Source organism: Somniosus microcephalus, chromosome 28, assembly GCF_052327205.1.
Source record: "Somniosus microcephalus isolate GS21.2 chromosome 28, FLI_Smic_1.0, whole genome shotgun sequence".
In the NCBI taxonomy this organism is placed as follows: domain Eukaryota; kingdom Metazoa; phylum Chordata; class Chondrichthyes; order Squaliformes; family Somniosidae; genus Somniosus; species Somniosus microcephalus.
In genome coordinates, this window is record NC_141014.1 from 14621341 (window position 1) to 14639904 (window position 18564).

The 18564-nt window shown below is 47.7% G+C and overlaps 1 protein-coding gene across 1 annotated transcript in view; it reads left to right on the plus strand.

Moving 5' to 3' along the window:
* The window catches only part of LOC147098983 (uncharacterized), a 411709-nt gene that overhangs the window by 383216 nt on the left and 9929 nt on the right, over nt 1-18564 (plus strand). Inside the window, exons 30-32 of the mRNA XM_085969501.1 lie at nt 8447-8566; nt 17160-17246; nt 17391-17554. Of these exons, the coding sequence (XP_085825627.1) occupies nt 8447-8566; nt 17160-17246; nt 17391-17552 (369 nt within the window). The 3' untranslated portion in view covers nt 17553-17554. The remainder of the gene's footprint in view (nt 1-8446; nt 8567-17159; nt 17247-17390; nt 17555-18564) is intronic.

Genomic DNA, 18564 nt, shown 5'->3' on the forward strand with positions numbered 1-18564 from the left:
CATTTTCCTTCCTGTGAGGCCTGTCTAAGGGGCTCCTCGGAGTATGTGCCTCAATGAAAAACCATTGACCACAAGCGCTCCTTACAAGGCATCTCCCACCTCTCCGTCCTCTACAGCATTAACGGAGCAGGTCCCCGGGATTTACTCGACCTCCTCTTTCCGCTGTTCCTCCCCCTTCTCGGGAACTGGGCGCAATCTTTTCCGGGGTGACACGAGGGTGTTTGTTATTTCTCAGTTATAGTCATAGAGTTTTACAGCACAGAAAGAGGCCCTTCGGCCCATCGTGTCTGCGCCGCCCATCCATCCCTGTCCAGTCTAATCCCATTTTCCAGCATTTGGTCCATAGCCTTGTATGCATTGGCATTCCAAGTGCTCATCCAAATGCTTCTTGAATGTTGTGAGGGTTCCTGTCTCTACCACCCTTTTGGGCATTGAGTTCCACATTCCAACCACCCTCTGGGTGAAAAAGTTCCTCCTCAAATCCCCTCTAAATCTCCTGCCCCTTACCCTGAATCTATGCCCCCTTGTTATTGACCCCCCTACTAAGGGGAAAAGTTCCTCTTTGTCTACCCTATCTATGCCCCTCATCATTTTGTATACCTCAATCAGGTCCCCCCTCAGCCTTTTTTGCTCCAAGGAAAACAACCCCAGCCTGTTTAGTCTTTCTTCATAGCTGAGGCGCTCCATCCCAGGTAACATCCTGGTGAATCTTCTCTGCACCCTCTCCAAAGCAATCACATCCTTCCTATAGTGAGGCGACCAGAACTGCACACAGTACTCCAGCTGTGGCCTCACCAGCGTTTTGTACAGCTCCATCATAACCTCCCTGCTCTTATATTCTATGCCTCGGCTAATGAAGGCAAGTATCCCATATGCCTTTTTAACCACCTTATCTACCTGTTCCGCTGCCTTCAGGGATCTATGTACATGTACACCAAGGTCCCTCTGACCCTCTGTACTTCCTAGGGTCCTACCACTCATTGTGTATTCCCTTGCCTTATTTGTCCGTCCAAAATGCATCACCTCGCACTTTTCAGGGTTAAATTCCATTTGCCACTTTTCCGCCCATCTGACCAACCCGTTTATATCGTCCTGTAGCCTGAGGCTTTCCTCCTCGCAATTGACCACCCCACCAATTTTCGTGTCATCTGCGAACTTGCTGATCATACCTTTTACATTCTCATCCAAATCATTTATGTAGATCACAAACAACAAGGGACCCAGCACCGATCCCTGAGGTACCCCACTGGACACAGGCTTCCAGTCACAAAAGCAACCTTCGACCATCACCCTCTGCCTCCTGCCACTCAGCCAGTTTAGGATCCAACGCGCCAAGGCACCCTGGATCCCATGGGCTCTTACCTTCTTGACCAGTCTCCTATGCGGGACTTTGTCAAAGGCTTTACTGAAGTCCATGTAAACCACATCCACAGCATTTCCCTCATCCACCCCCCTAGTCACCCCCTCGAAAAATTCAATCAGATTTGTCAGACATGATTTACCCTTGACAAAGCCATGCTGACTATCCCCGATTAATCCTTGCCTTTCCAAGTGGAGACTAATTTTGTCCCTCAGAATTTTTTCCAATAATTTCCCTACCACAGATGTTAGGCTCACTGGCCTGTAATTCCCTGGTTTATCCCTGCTACCCTTCTTGTATAATGGTACTACATTAGCTGTTCTCCAGTCCTCTGGTACATCCCCTGTGGCCAGAGAGGTTCTGAAAATTTGTGTCAGAGCCCCTGCAATCTCCTCCTTTGCCTCCCACAGCAGCCTGGGATACATCTCGTCCGGGCCTGGGGATTTATCCACTTTTTGGCCTGCTAAAACCGCTAGCACCTCCTCCCTCTCGATGCTAATATGTTCAAGTATGTCACAGTCCCCTTGCCCGATTTCTATGTCTGCATCGTCTTTCTCCATAGTGAACACAGATGCAAAAAATTCATTTAAAACCCCGCCTACATCATCTGGCTCTACACACAGATTGCCACTTTGGTCCCTAATGGGCCCTACCCTTTCCCTGGTTATCCTCTTGCCCTTAATATACTTATAAAACATCTTAGGATTTTCCTTTATTTTGCTCGCCAGTGTTATTTCATGGCCCCTCCTCGCCCTCCTAATTTCTTTTTTAAGTATGCCCCTGCACTTTTTATACTCCTCTAGGGCTTCTTCCGTCTTTAGTCTTTTGTAACTGCCAAAAGCCCCCCTTTTATTTCTAATGCATTTTTGTATATCCCTTGTCATCCAAGGTTCCCTTTGCTTGTTGGTCCCACCCTTGACCTTTACAGGAACATGTTGGCGCTGTACTCTCTCTATTTCCCTTCTGAAAGTCTCCCACTGTTTTGATGTGGATTTTCCTATAAGTAGCTGCTCCCAGTCTACTTTGGCCAGATCCTGCCTTATCATATTAAAATCGGCCTTCCCCCAATTTAGAACCCTTATTTCCGGGCCGTCTTTGTCTTTTTCCATGACCACCTTAAATCTCACCGAATTATGGTCACTGTCGCCAAAATGCTCTCCTACTGATACTTCCACCACTTGCCCGGCTACATTCCCCAGGATTAGGTCCAGTACCGCCCCCTCTCTTGTAGGACTTTCTACATGTTGGCTCAAAAAGCTCTCCTGGATGCACTTTAAGAATTCTGCACCCTCTAAGCCTTTCACACTCTGACTATCCCAATTTATATTGGGGAAGTTGAAATCCCCCACTATTATTACCCTATTATTTTCGCACTTCTCTGAGATTTGCCTACATATCTGTTCCTCTATCTCCCCCTGACTGTTTGGGGGCCTATAGTACACTCCCAGCAAAGTGCTTGCCCCCTTTTTGTTTTTAAGTTCTACCCATATGGCCTCATTAGAGGAACCCGCTAATATATCGTCCCTCCTTACAGCAGTAATTGACTCCTTAATTAATATTGCAACACCCCCTCCCCTTTTACACCCCCCTCTGTCTCGCCTGAAGATTCTATACCCCGGAATATTGAGCTGCCAGTCCTGACCCTCCCTCAACCATGTCTCCGTGATAGCAACAATATCGTACTCCCATGTGTTCAACAACAACTTCAGTTCATCCGCCTTATTTGCAAGACTCCTTGCATTAAAATAAATGCCTTCCAGCCCTGCCATATTCCCTTTTGCCTTCACATATTTGCTCTGCCTTCCCAGCTGACTTGTTTTTTCCTCTGTATTTGGCTGTAAATCACCCCCTACTATAGCTCCACTCTGTACCCCATCCCCCTGCCAAGTTAGTTTAAACCCCCCCCAGCAGTGCTAGCAAACCTCCCCGCAAGGATATTGGTTCCCCTCTGGTTCAGGTGTAAACCGTCCGACTTGTACAAGTCCCACCTTTCCCAGAAGCAGACCCAGTGATCCAGGAAACTAAAGCCCTCCCCCCTGCACCATCCCTTTAGCCACGCATTCATCTGTTCTATCTTCCTATTCCTATACCCACTAGCACGTGGCACGGGGAGTAATCCAGAGATTACAACCTTTGAGGTCCTGCTCTTTAATCCTTCACCTAGCTCCTTAAATTCTTGCTGCAGGACCTCATCCCTCTTTTTACCTATGTCGTTGGTACCAATGTGGACCACGACCTCTGGCTGTTCACCCTCCCCCTCCAGAATGCCCTGCAGCCGCTCAGTGATATCCTTGACCCTGGCACCAGGGAGGCAACAAACCATCCTGGATTCACGTCTACGGCCACAGAAACGCCTATCTGTTCCCCTTACTATAGAATCCCCTACCACTATTGCTCTCCCACTCTTTTTCCCCCCTTCCTGGGCAGCAGGAGCACCCCCAGTGCCAGCAAGTTGGCTGCTGCTGCCTTCCCCTGGTGAGTCATCCCCCCCAACAGTATCCAAAGCGGTATACTTGTTTGAGAGGGGAATGGTCACAGGGGTCTCCTGCACTACCTGCCTGCTTCTATTGCTCCGCCTGGTGGTCACCCATTTCCTGTCTTCCTGTGCAGCCCTTCCCTGCGGTGTGACCAACTCACTAAACGTGCTATCCACGACCCTCTCAGCATTGTGAATGCTCAACAACCCATCCACCCGCAGCTCCAGCGCCTCAATGCGGTCTGCTAGTAGCTGCAGATGGATGCATCTCTGGCACACGTGGTCATCAGGGGCACCGGGGTCCCTGAATTCCCACATAGAGCAAGAGGAGCATATCACGGGGCTGGGCTCACCTGGCATGACCTTCCCTTTACTCAATTTAAATTAATTTACTACCACCAATTAAAAATATCTCTAAGGCGCTTGTTTAGTCTACCAACAGTCCCTGCTACACCAGAAAAGACCCTAGTAACTATAAACTACAGAGTTAAAGTTTAAAAAAGAGAAATACTCACCAACCAATCACTTACCTGCTCCCTGGTGACGTCACACTCTGTTTACTTTTTACCTCTCTCCTCTGCTGTTGATTTGGTGTGCCTCACCTCGCACTGCCGCCGATTTGAATCTGCCGCCGCTTTTAACTGCCGCCGGTCACTGCCCCTTCACAGGTCCGATGCTCTGATCGGGCCTCACCTCGCACTGCCGCCGATTTGAATCTGCCGCCGCTTTTAACTGCCGCCGGTCACTGCCCCTTCACAGGTCCGATGCTCTGATCGGGCCTCACCTCGCACTGCCGCCGATTTGAATCTGCCGCCGCTTTTAACTGCCGCCGGTCACTGCCCCTTCACAGGTCCGATGCTCTGATCGGGCCTCACCTCGCACTGCCGCCGATTTGAATCTGCCGCCGCTTTTAACTGCCGCCGGTCACTGCCCCTTCACAGGTCCGTTACGGACTGTTTAAATTGGCAAACTATTTGAGAATCCTCCTCACTTCTCGAGAGGGATAGAATTGTAAAGCAGAGTAGTTATGTTAAACCTGTATCGAACCCTGGTTAGGCCACACTTGGAGTACTGTGTGCAGTTCTGGTCTCCATGTTATAAAAAGGATATACAGGCATTGGAGAGGGTGCAAAAATAGATTTACAAGGATGCTAGCAGAACAGAGGGGTTATACCTATCGGGAAAGGCTAAACAGACTGGGGCTGTTTTCTCTAGAAAAGAGAAGGCTGAGGGGTGACCTGATTGAGGTCTTTAAAATTATGAAATGACCTGATAGGGTTGACATAGACAAGATATTTCCACTTGTGGAAACACCAAAATTAAGATAAATATAAGATAGTCACCAATAAATCCAACAGGTAATTCAGGGGAAACTTCTTTACCCAGAGAGTGGTTGGAATGTGGAACTCGGTACCACAAGGAGTGGTTGAGGTGAACAGCATAGATCAAGGGAAGCTAGATAAACACACGAGGGAGAAAGGAATAGAAGGCCATGTTGATGGGGTTAGATGAAGAGAGAGCCAACACGGATTTGTAAAAGGCAGATTGTGTTTCACTAATCTAACTGAATTTTTTGATGAAGTAACCGGGAGGATTGATGAAGGGAATGCAATGGATGTTGTCTACATGGATTTTCAGAAGGCGTTTGACAAAGTACCACATAAAAGGCTGGTTAACAAAATTGAGGCCCATGGAATAGGTGGGTCAGTGGCATCTTGGATAAGGAATTGGCTTAAGGACAGAAAACAGCGAGTTGTGGTAAATGGCTGTTTTTCAGACTGGAGGATGGTAGACAGCGGTGTTCCCCCAAAGGTCAGTGCTGGGGCCACTGCTTTTTTTGATATATATAAATGACCTGGATATTGAAATACAGTAGAATTTCTAAATTTGCCGATGATACCAAACTTGGGGGTGTGGGAAACAGTGAGGATGATACCAATCGACTGCAGCAGGACATAGAAAGGCTAGCAGAATGGGCAGACAAGTGGCAGATGGAATTTAATACAGAGAAGTGTGAGGTGATGCATTTTGGCAGAAGGAACAGGGAGAGGCAATATACACTTAATGGCACAGTTTTAAAGAGTGTGCAGGGGCAGAGGGACCTGGGAGTTAATGTGCATAGGTCCCTGTGGCTTCATAAATAGAGGTATTGAGTAGAAAAGTAGAGAAGTTACGCTGAACCTTTATAAAGCGCTGGTTGGACCACAACTGGATTATTGCACCCAGTTCTGGTCACCACACTTTAGGAAGGATATGAAGGCCCTTGAGAGGGTGCAGAGGAGATTTACCAGAATGGTTTTGGGATGGGGGATCTTAGCTACAAGGAGAGGTTGGAGAAGCTGGATTTGTTTTCATTAGAGCAAAGGAGGTTGAGGGGTGATTTGATAGAGGTGTACAAGATTATGACGGGTTTGGATAGGCTAGACGGGGAAAGGCTGTTCCCACTAGTTGATGATACAAGGACCAGGGGACACAGATTTAAAGTTTTGGGCAAGAGATACAGGGGGCCATGAGGAAAACTTTTTTACACAGTGAGTGGTGAGGACCTGGAACTCGCTTCCAATGGAGACACTCAATGTTTTCAAGGGGAGACGGGATAGGCACTTGAGGGAAATAAACTTGCAGGGCTACGGGGATAGAGCGGGGGAATGGGACTGACTGGATTGCTCTACAGAGAGCCAGCACGGACTCACTGGGCCGAATGGACTCCTTCTGTGCCGTTATGACGCTATGGGGGAAAAATTCAGTTAGTTTGCGCCTCCCGTTAGCGCCTTAAGAGGGCGCTAATGGGACGCAAAGCAACTAGTGCCCGTGCGCGGCGATGTTTGCGCCGCTCATGAAATTAACTAGACATTTTGCGGCGGCGCTACACACTACTGCCACGATCTCCTGCGCCGGCAGATCGTGGCGTCAGTTGAGTGTGCAATGCCCCGGTAGCGCCCCGGACCGGATATTGAGTGTCGCCCCCTGCCTTACCGCCTGCCGCTAGCAACGACAGGTTGAGGGAAACGTTTTGTAGTCAGGAAGGGACTGGGGGAGCGCTTTTTAAAGGCGACCGCTTCCTGCCTTTTTTTGTTGGTGATATTTTTGCACCACGCATTCTGAGAGAGAGAGAGACTTCTGGAAAGATTCAACGCTGTGTGAAGGAGTTTTGGGTACTGAGCAGCACTTTGCAGGTTCATTTTGATTTGCCCTTGTATCGATTTAGAAGAGACTGTGGGGGCTGCACTCTGAGCTCTTTCCCTGGGCCTCTCCATTGTTCTTTCCAGCAGATTTGATGTACAGGTCTCTCCAGGCCGAGATTCAAGGCTGCAATGAGCAGGATGTGGATGGAGAGCAGGATCGACCCTCCCCTTTAAGAACTGGCCGGTGCAATTGTGTCGGTGTTCCATTGCTGACTGACATCACATGAGCTTTGCCAGCGCTCTGAGGTAGCGCCTCGCTCCTCGGCGTTAGCGCCATAAGACAGTTGTGAAGCACCCGATTTAGCGCTCCAATCACCTCCGGGGGCAATAAAAGCCAAGTTTGCAGTCGGAGGCGATAATTAGCGCCAGGCGCTAAAGTTTGCGCCCAGCCGATAATTGCGCCCCAAATGGGGCAATACTGAATTTCTCCCCCTATAACTCTAAGTGGAGCGGTGGGAGGCTCGTGTGGAGCATAAACACCGGCATAGACCTGTTGGGCCAAATGTAAATTGTATAAATCTGTGGAATTCCAACAGGGACAAGCTTCACTGGGAAAGCAAGCATTACAGGAATGAGTCTCCATTTAACTGGAGCCTTCCATGTGAAGTCGTCGCTACAGATCGTTCAGTGCACGTCTTAGATTTGTGAATGCACTTTTAGGGTAAATATAGGTCTAGTTACAAATTGTACACAACACACATTTAACGGCAGCTTGCAGCCAACACACTGACTTTTGCTGACCTTGTGAGATCATGAAACCTCGTCCTGGCCAATATTTATCCCTCAACCAACATCACTAAAAACAGATTATCTGTTCATTTGTCACATTGCTGTTGGTGGGAGCTTGCTGTGCCCAAATTGGCTGCCGCGTTTCCTACAGTACAACAGTGACTACACTTCAAAAAGTACTTCATTAGCTGTAAAGCACTTTGGGACATCCTGAGGCCGTGAAAGGGGCTATAGAAATGCAAGGTCATTCCTTCTTTCTTCAACCCAGGAAAACCTCCCCTTCGGAGAGTTGATCAGGGATTCTGTACATTAGAATTGAATGAGAAGAGATTTAGTCCATTGCAATTCTATACAATGGGAGTGAATGGAGAGGGGTTTGGTCCACTGCAATTCTATGTAGTGAATGGTTCAACTAATTATACTACTTGTGTTTATGTAATCTTTTATCATGACGAAGTATCCCAAAGTGACTCACAGTGGATGAACAGTGACTGTTATTATGTAGGTATGTCTTGATCCAGAGTTTATCTCACCTCTAACATCTCATTGTTGGATTGTAACCCTGAATATCTTGGTGTGACATCTGGGAGTTCAGGAGCTGTCCGATCCCACATGGGTACAAGCAGTGAGCCGGCCAATTATCGCCGAGGGTTTGACTCGGGTCCTATTTATGATCATTCTACCTGTCTTCTGCAGGAGCTGAATGGGCAGTTGTCCGAGGAGATTGCACGAATACGGGCGCTTGTTACAGGAAAGACCCATGACAACATTGGGAATTCGTCTGTCACAGGTGGCAGAGATACCTGTGAACTGGAGGTAAGACAGGAGGGGGATGGGGGGGGGTGTGCGGGGGCGACGTGCACTTTTCATTGAACCATAGACCATTTGACAAGAGAACGATACCAGAATCATACATTACAGAAGGAGGCCATTCAGCCCATTGTGCCTGTGCCGGCTCTCTGAAAGAGTTCTCCAGTTAGACCCACTCCCCTGCCCTTTCCCCATAGCCTTGCAAATTTTCTTGCCTTCAAGTATTTATCCAATTCCCTTTTTGAAAGTTACTATTGAATCTGCTTCCACCGCCCTTTCAGGGCAGTGCGCTCCAGATGCTGTCTGTCAGCAGATGATAGTTGCTGTCTAAGTTCATACATAAAGAATGACCAGAGGGTAACTGACACTTGCAGTACTGTACCCCAACAAGCTGTGGCTCAGTGGGCAGCACTCTTGCCTGTGAGTCAGAAGGTTGTGGGTTCGAGTCCCACTCCAGTGACACTCAGCACAAAATCTAGGCTGACACTCCAGTGCAGTGCTGAGGGAGTGCTGCACTGTCGGAGGTGCCGTCTTTTGGATGAGACGTTAAACTGAGGCCCCGTCTGCCCTCTCAGGTGGATGTAAAAGATCCCACGGCACTATTTGAAGAAGAGCAGGGGGGAGTTCTCCCCGGTGTCCTGGCCAATATCTATCCCTCAATCAACACCCAAACGAGATGACATGATCCTTTACCTCATTACTGTTTATGAAACCTTACTGTGCACAATTTGGCTGCCCTGTTTTCTACATTACAAGAGTAACTACAGTTCAAAAAGTCCGCCATTGGCTGTAAAGCGCTTTGTGACGTCCTGAAGTTGTAAAGGGCAAGTTCTTTCTTTCCTTTTTATAAGTAGTTGCCTTTTTTTCTTCAAGCTAGTGTCATAGAATCAGACAGAAGGAGGCCATTCGGCCCGTCACCTGTTCAGCTTGCTACCAATGGACATTAAAGATCCCATGGAACTATCTGAAGAGCAGGGAGACCTCCTGGTGTTTTGGCCAACATTTCGTCCTTCACCAAAAATTCATCTCATTGATGTTTGTGGGATCTTGCTGTGCCAAGATGGCTACCATGCTTGCTGACGTAACAACACTCACTGTTGTGTATTCATAGAATCATACAGCACAGAGGGAGGCCATTCGGCCCATCGTGCCTGTGCCGGCTCTCAGAAAGAGCTCTCCAGTTAGTCCCACTCCCCTGCTCTGTCCCCACAGACCTGCAAATTTTTTCTTTTCAAGTATAAATCCAATTCCCTTTTGAAAGTTATTATTGAATCTGCTTCCACCACCCTTTCAGGCAGCGCATTCAAGATCATTGTAACTTACTGCGTAAAAAAATTGGCAAAATTGCTGTTTTGACAATTATTTTAATTCTGTGTCCTCTGGTTACCGACCCTCCTGCCAGTGGAAACAGTTTCTCCCTCTCTACTCTACCAAAACTCCTCATAATTTTGAACACCTCTATTAAATCTCCCCTTAACCTTCTCTGCTCTAAGGAGAACAATCCCAGCTTCTCCAGTCTCTCCACATCTCTGAATTCCCTCATGCTCTTTTTGAGTATTTCTGCTTAAACAGACTGGGGTTACAGAGTCCAGCAGTGCGAAAGGGTTAAAAACACCATCGTAATGACCCGATGACTGATGCGCCTTGGGTCAAAGGGCCTTTGAAGGCACCAGGCAGAGCTATGCAGATCCATCTTCTAAATGTGCACCATAGTCCCTCCCGACTAGATCACTAAACCATCACTCCACACTGCAAAAACATTGCAAATAGACATATTTATAACACATTACAGGAAACTTTCGATTAACCAGCCCCAAAATAACCGGAACGCTCTATCCACCGGCAAAATTCAGGAGTCGGTTCAGGTAACTTTATTACTTTTTTTTACTCCATTTGTTGCTGTGCAAGGGTGTAGCTGAAGTTGTTGCTAAGCTACAGAGACGCTTGCAACTTGTGCCGATTGTTTTGAAGCAACAGGGTTTGTTGCTTTATACGGAGCTCTGAGCTCCGTATCTTTCACTATAGCGTTCGGTTATCCGGAATTGTTGATGAACCGGCACCACGCCGGTCCCGTCCGTGCCGGATACCAGAAAGTTTCCTGTATATCATGTCTCTCAGAGTCAGAGGGAATTGGATAAATACTTGAAGGTGAAAAATTTGCAGGGCTATGGGGAAAGAGCGGGGGAGCGGGATTAATCGGAGAGCTCTCTCAAAGAGCCGGCACGATGGGCCGAATGGCCTCCCTCTGTGCTGTATGATTCTATGAATACACAGCAGTAAGTGTTGTTACATCAGCAAGCATGGTAGCCATCTTGGCACAGCAAGATCCCACAAACATCAATGAGATGAATTTTTGGTGAAGGGCGAAATGTTGGCCAAAACACCAGGAGGTCTCCCTGCTCTTCAGATAGTTCCATGGGAGCTTTAATGTCCATTGGTAGCAATCTGAACAGGTGACGGGCCTCAGTGTAAATGTCTCTCTAACAAATGAGGTCCATCCACTTTCAAGTTCCGAGAATTTTTCTGTTGCCTATTTTTTGATCTGAATTAGTAGCTGGGCTGAGACGGTTTTAAAATGGCGGCTGTGCAGGTTCGCCAACTCTGGTTGGGCGTATTCCCGGAGGTTTCATCACATGACCTCCTGCCTCCAACCGCCCCGCCCCCACGCTCCCGCCATTGGTCGCCTGACTCGTCCATCAGGCGGTGCCCCGCCTTCCCAGCCAATTGGAAAGCCAACAGACTCTTAATTAACTAAATGGAGGATTCTTGCCTGCCAGTCAAACAGCCTTTCTCCACATCTCCAATATTTTTATAATTAATAACAGAAGTGTTCAAAGAAAATGAAGGGAGAAAACCTCCGTGCCCTGTGATTTTTTCTCTCGGGTGTTGATTGCAGCAGTGTCCTGGGGATTAATCTTCCATCCATAGAATCATAGAATGGTTACAGCACAGAAGGAGGCCATTCGGCCCATCGAGCCCGTGCCAGCTCTCTGCAAGAGCACTTCAGTTAGTCCCACTCCCCCGCCCTTTCCCCGTAGCCCTGCAAAATTTTTTCCTTCAGGTACTTGGCCAACTCCCTTTTGAAAGTCACAATTGAGTCTGCCTTCACCACCCTTTCAGGCAGTGCATTCCAGATCGTAACCACTCGCTGCATAAAAAAAGTTTTCCTCATGTCGCCTTTGGTTCTTCTGCCAATCACCTTAAATCTGTGTCATCTGGTTCTCGACCCTTCCGCCAATGGGAACAGTTTCTCTCTACTCTGTCTAGACCCCTCATGATTTTGAACATCTCTATTCCTCTATACTCATAGAAACATAGGAACATGAGGCGGCCATTTAGCCCCTCGAGCCTGCTCCGCCATTGAATGAGCTCATGGTTGATCTGTGACCTAACTCCATATACCTGCCTTTGCCCCATATCCCTTAATACCTTTGGTTAACAAAAATCCATCAATCTCAGATTTAAAATTAACAATTGATCCAGCATCAATTGCCTTTTGCGGAAGAGAGTTCCAAACTTCTACCACCCTTTGTGTGTAGAAGTGTTTCCTAATTTCACTCCTGAAAGGTCTGGCTCTAATTTTTAGACTAGAATTTTTAGACTCCCCAACCAGCGGAAATAGTTTCTCTCTATCTACCCTATCAGTTCCCCTTAATATCTCTCAAACTCTGATCAAATCACCCCTTAATCTTCTAAATGCCAGGGACTACAACCCTTGGCATCCATTCCAGTAAATCTCTTCTGGCTAATCCTGGAACGTTGACAACCCCTAAAGCCTAGTGTCTGTTACGAATTCCTTTGTCTTGGTGCGAGGGTCTGAGTGGAAGTTAATCGCATTCCGCCGGTCCTGAGAGAACTTTGTTCTTCAAAGAGGACTTTATTCATGACCTGGCCCCGGATCCAAATGGGTTGCATTAATTTCTCAGGTGTACGTTTCCACTTGGCGGTGGGGGGGGGACCCGAGATATTTCTAATGCCAAATAAGTGTTAGAAGATGCAAAACCCACCCAGGGAATGGAAATGTCTATACTTACAGTCTATTGCATTTTTTCATTATTCCAGACCTGGGAATGCTAAATACAGATATGGTTCAACCTCAATTTGGTGCCTTTGAAACAGGCAGGCTGTTAATATATTGAACGCGCTGAGTTAGGCTTCATATCCACGTCACTCCGATGAGGTGCGACTCCAATCAGGCTGAATTATTAAAGGACTAGGAGGCTCAAAATCCTTTGCTACTTTGTCTCACTAATAAAGGACCAGTGATGATTGAGGACTCTTATTTTTATCTGCTAATTTATTCTCGCTTCAATAAAAGAAAAATGATGTCTTAGAATAAATTCTAATGAGCAGCTTTAATGTGAGTACACTATCACCAGGTGTCGGAGAGATCCGGAGTGTAGAGTGGCGTTCCATACTATCTCTGGTTAGAACAGAAGAGAAGGAGGCCATTCAGCCCATCATGCCCGTGCCGGCTCTTTGAAAGAGCTCTCCAATTAGTCCCACCCCCCCCTGCTCTTTCTCCATAACCCTGCAAATTTCTCCTTCTGAAGTATTTATCCAATTCCCTTTTGAAGGTTACTATTGAATCTGCTTCCACCGCCCTTTCAGGCAGCGCATTCCAGATCACAACTCGCTGTGTTAAAAAAAAATTCTCCTCATCTTGCCTTCCAGTTCTTAAATCTGTGTCCTCTGGTTACCGACCCTGCTGCCACTGCAAACACTTTCTCCTTATTTATTCTTCGGATGGTGCAGGGCAAAAGGAGACGATAATGGGACAAGTTAAGAAACAAAAGATGGCTCCAGATGAGGTGTAAATGGCACTGGCAGAATGATTGACAGCTGCCCTGTGAGAGAGAGAAAAAAAATATATGGGAAAAAAGAGATAGGGGCAGAGGTTATGGTCTGAAATTGTTGAACTCTATGTTGAGTCCAGAAGGCTGTAAAGTGCCTAATTGAAAGGTGAGGTGCTGTTCCTCGAGCTTACGTTGAGCTTCATTGGAACAGTGTAAGAGGCCGAGGGCGGAGAGGTCAGAGTGGGAGTGGAGCGGAGAATTAAAGTGACAGGCGACCGGAAGCTCGGGGTCACCCTTACAGACTGAACGGAGGTGTTCCGCAAAAGGTCAGCTTCCAATCTATGGGGACCGCAGGCTTATCTATGGAAAGTGGCTTTTGCAGTGGTAATGGGACGTGGTCCAGACTGTCTCCACAGACAGAAAGCTCTGGCAACACAGCATTGCCTCAAATCTGCAGTGGCGCTTACAAAGAGTTTACAGCACAGAGAGTTACATAGAGTTTTACAGCACAGAAACAGGCCATTCGGTGTTTATGCTCCACACAAGTCTCCTCCCACCTTACTTCATCTCACCCTATCAAGGTCAATTGAAAATGTCAAAACTGAGATTGATGGATTTTTGTTAGGCAAGGGTATTAAGGGTTACAGAACCAAGGCGGGTAGATAGAGTTAAGCTGCACATCAGCCATGATCTAGTTGAATAGCAGAATGGGCTCGAGGGGCTGAATGGCCTCCTCCTGTTCCTATAACATATCCTACTGTTCCTTTCTCCCTCTTACTTCATCTAGCTTCCCCTTAAATGCTCCTCGCCTCCACTACCTCCTGAGTTAGTGAGTTCCACATTCTGACCGCTCTCTGAGGAAAGAGGCTGCTCCTGAATTCCCCTTTAGTGACTGACTTTGTATTTATGGCCACTAAACCCACAATCCACTACAAGAGGCACCAGTGCTCAGCCAAGCTGATTTGTGGATGATGTTATAAAGTGCAACAGCAATAAAGTTCAGCAGCTGTACCAGAAACGCAGGGACAGGTCGGAGGCGATTCCGTTAATGATTACTCGATGGTGTTAAACCAGCTCCTGCCACTGTCAGGCTCATGAAGTTTTCTCGACCGGCATCTTGCGTTTAATGACCGGGCCTCGGCTGAGAATTTAGCTAGTTCATTCTGCTGCTTTTGTAACTCCCTCCCGGCGCGACTTTCGCTCGCTCCCGGCGCGACTCTCGCTCGCTCCCGGCGCGACTCTCGCTCGCTCCCGGCGCGACTCTCCTTCCCTCCCTCCCGGGGCGACTCTCTCTCCCTCCCTCCTGGGGCGACTCTCCCTCCCTCCCGGCGCGACTCTGCCTCGCACCCGGCACGACTCTCGCTCACTCCCTGTGCGAAGTATCTGAGCCCGTGCTCTATGCCCATCCACAACTGCACAGATGGAAAATGAATACAGAAAGGAATGAGATCCGGGCTGGAAACCAGCCGCGGGATTCAGAGATTCACAAACTCTTCAAGATTTATTCATTCAGCTCATTAGATTCCAGCCTGTATCTCACTCCCGGGTATCTGTTGTTCTATACATAAACCAGTTGAACCCCTCAATTAAATTCCAGCCTGTATCCCATTCCCAGATATAGAATATTCTATATAAACCACCCGAACCCTTCGATTAGATTCCAGCCTGTAACTCACTCCCGGGTATCTGTTATTCTCTATATAAACCCGCGAACCCTTCGATTAAATTTCAGCCTGTAACCCACTCCTAGATATACAATAGTCTATATATAAACCACCCGAACCCCTCCAGCCTGTAACTCATTTTCAGGTATGTCTATATTGTGGAATCTCATTAATCTGACCTAAAATCATAGAAATTACAGCACATATGGAGGGAGGCCATTCAGCCCACTGTGCTGGTACTAACTCTTCAACTAGAGCTGCCCAATCCCTTTTTTTCTGCGTGTTCTCTGTATTTAAATGTTCAGAGTGTCTATTGACGCCACTGTGTCAGCCAGTGAGTTGGAGGTGGGGCGGGACTTACGGCAGGGCTCACAGCAAACAGAGTCTATTTAGTCAGCAAACAGAGTCTATTTAAAAAGAGTCTCTGAACTGCAGCAAACAGAACTCCCGACCAAAACTACAGCAACGTCTCCCGATAAAAGCAGGATTATTTCTCCAGCAAAATGCAGTGAGTGGGGAATACTTACATAATACAAACTCTGTGCCTAAACTCAATCCCAGTCATTTACAGCAGTGTGGTCAGTCTCCAGGCGTGATTGGCAGGGAAATTAGAACGAAAGAAGGAAAGGATACCTTTCATTTCTATAGCGCCTTTCATAACCTCAGGACGTCCCAAAGTGTTTTACAGCCAATGAAGTACTTTTTGAAGTGTAGTCACTGTTGTAATGTGGGAAACGCGGCAGCCAATTTGTGCACAGCAAGCTCCCACAAACAGCAATGTGATAATGACCAGATAATCTGTTTTGCTGATGTTGATTGAGGGATAACTATTGGCCCCAGGAGAACGCCCCCTGCTCTTCTTCGAAATAGTGGCCATGGGATCTTTTACGTCCACCTGAGAGGGCAGACGGGGCCTCGGTTTAACGTCCCAATCCGTTAGATATTGTCACCTCTGACAATACAGCACTCCCTCAATACAGCACTGGGAGTGCCATCCAGGATTATGTGCTCAAGTAGGACTGCGAACCCGCAACCTTCTAACTCAGAGATGAGAATGCTACCCACTGAGCCAGTCACCCAATTATCTCCGGTCAGGCCGGAAACAGCGGTGTGACTATATGCAGCCATAAAAGTTTAACATGTGGAACTCAAGCCCATGACCTTTGATTAACCGCTAAGCCACTCGGAGAAGTCTCGTGCTATCAGTTGTGTCTCTAAAGACACCTGTGGAACGCAGGATTCCTTCGGTGTAGGGTTTCTACCATTGCAAGTGTTGGCTACGGTGCTGGGTTTGTGCTTTAATTTGGGTGGTTTCTTAGCTGAAGATGAAAACCTTAATCACGAAACACGATCACACTTGGGTCGACAGTGACGTAAGAAAACTACTAGGCACTTGGTCTAAGCGTTAAACAAAGCTTTAATCAAATGTTTTACAACATGGAGGTCTAGTTATGCCCTTCACTAGTTCCTGTTAAGAATTTCCTGCACAAGCTGGGCCTGTGCCCGAGTATTTATATTTATATTTTTTTATATGTATTTTATATATTTATACTCTCCCTGGACAGCGCCACCCGCAGGCCACTCAGTATTATTTCATAATTCTTTCTTTCATGAATGACTGATTCATGTCAGACAGTGTGGGTAACACTCTCGCCCCTGGCCCAGGTCTCACTCCCGGACTCGAGTGCATAATCTAGGCTGACGCTCCAGTGTAGTGCTGCGGGAGTTCTGTGCATTGTCCGAGCTCTGCAGCTATTTCTATCTATACACCATCAACCTCGATTCGATTTCAGCCATAACTCACTCAACAACAACAACTTGCCAACAACCATACAGCGCCGTTAACGTTGTAAAATGTCCCACGGCAATTCGCAGGAGCGTTATCAAACACAATTTGACACCGAGCCTAAGTATTCATTGTGCTACTGTACATGACCTCTAATTTCTAACCTGTAGCTCACTCCGGGAATTGATTATATATAATCCACCCGAACCCCTCGATTGGACTCCAGTCCTTGACTCATTTCTGGGCGTCCTGTGCAATGAAATTCTAACCTGGCCGTTTTTCAAGGGGGGTGCCTCGTTGTCGGGCGTTTCTGGCTGACCTGTGAACTGACGGCGCTCTGTGCATGTCCTCAGGTGTTGCTGCGGGTCAAGGAGAACGAAGTGCAGAACCTCAGGAAGGAGACACAGTGCCTGCGAGATGAGCTTCAGTCCATGCAGTGGGTGAGTGCAGCTAAAGCTGAACATAGCACGCTCTGTCTGACCACTTTCCCGAGCGGACTCGGGACTGCACTGCCAGCACCCCTCTGCAGTATTCCTGCATCCATCTTGACCATGGTGACTTTTGTGAATGAATTTCTTTTGCAGGATAAGAAGTATGCGACAGACAGGTACAATGATATTTACATAGAGTTAAGCGTCATGAAGGTCAGAACGGAGCGTGATCTCTGCCAAGTCAAAGAGCAATTGAAGCTGGCAATGGCCGCGCTGGAAGAGAAAGAGTCCTTGCAGAACAACATCGCAAAATGAAGGTGGGTCGTGCTCCCTCGTGACCTGAGGCCCAAGTTACAATGGCCAAGGACCGGCAGTGGCGCCCCAGTCCAGCAACGCCTCAATTTTAAAATTCTCATCCTTGTTTTCAAATCCCTCCATGCCCTCGCCGCCCCCCCCCCCCCCCCCCCCCCCATCTCTGTAACCTCCGAAATATCTGCGCTCCTCCAGTTCTGGCCTCTTGCGTATCCCCCGATTTTCATCGCTCCGCCATTGGCGGCCGTGCCTTCAGCCTCCGAGGGTCTGGAGGTCCCTCCCTAAACCTCTCCGCCTCTCCCTCCTCCTTCAAGATGCTCCTGCAAAAGCTTCCTCTTTGACCAAGTATTTGGTCACCTGTCCTAATGTCTCCTTATGTAGTTCGATGGCGAGTTGTGCTCTGGATAATCGCTCTTGTGAAGCACCTTGGGGCATTTTACTATGTTAAAGGCGCTATGTAAATGCAAGTTGTTGTTGTTGTGCAAGCTGACTGGGCCCTGAGAGTCGAAAGTGAAATGAGAGATGCACGTTTAACAGTTGCTCGTTTTACTGTTGTGACTCGGTTAAATATGATCAGAAACCAAAGCTGTTTAGCCGAATGCGAGCTGTCGCCATCTGCCCTGTCTCCTCATAGGGCAAGAAGAACAGGAAGCGGCCATTCGGCCCCTCGAGCCTGTTCCACCATTCAGTTAGATCACGGCTGATCTGCGCCTCAGCCCCATTTACCCGCCTTGGTTCCGTAACCCTTGATACCCTGACCCAACAAAAATCAATCGATCTCAGTCTTGAAAGCCCCAATTGACCCCCGTCATCCGCAACCTTTTGGGGGAGAGAATTCCAGATTTCTACTACCTTTTGTGTGGAAAAAGTGATTTCACTCCCGACCCTAATTTTTAAAACTATGTCTTACAAGATTCTTTAGGGAATGGTAACATAGTGATTACTTTACTGGACTAGTAATCCAGAGGCCGGAACGAATGATCCAGAAACATGAGTTCAAATCCCACGACGGCAG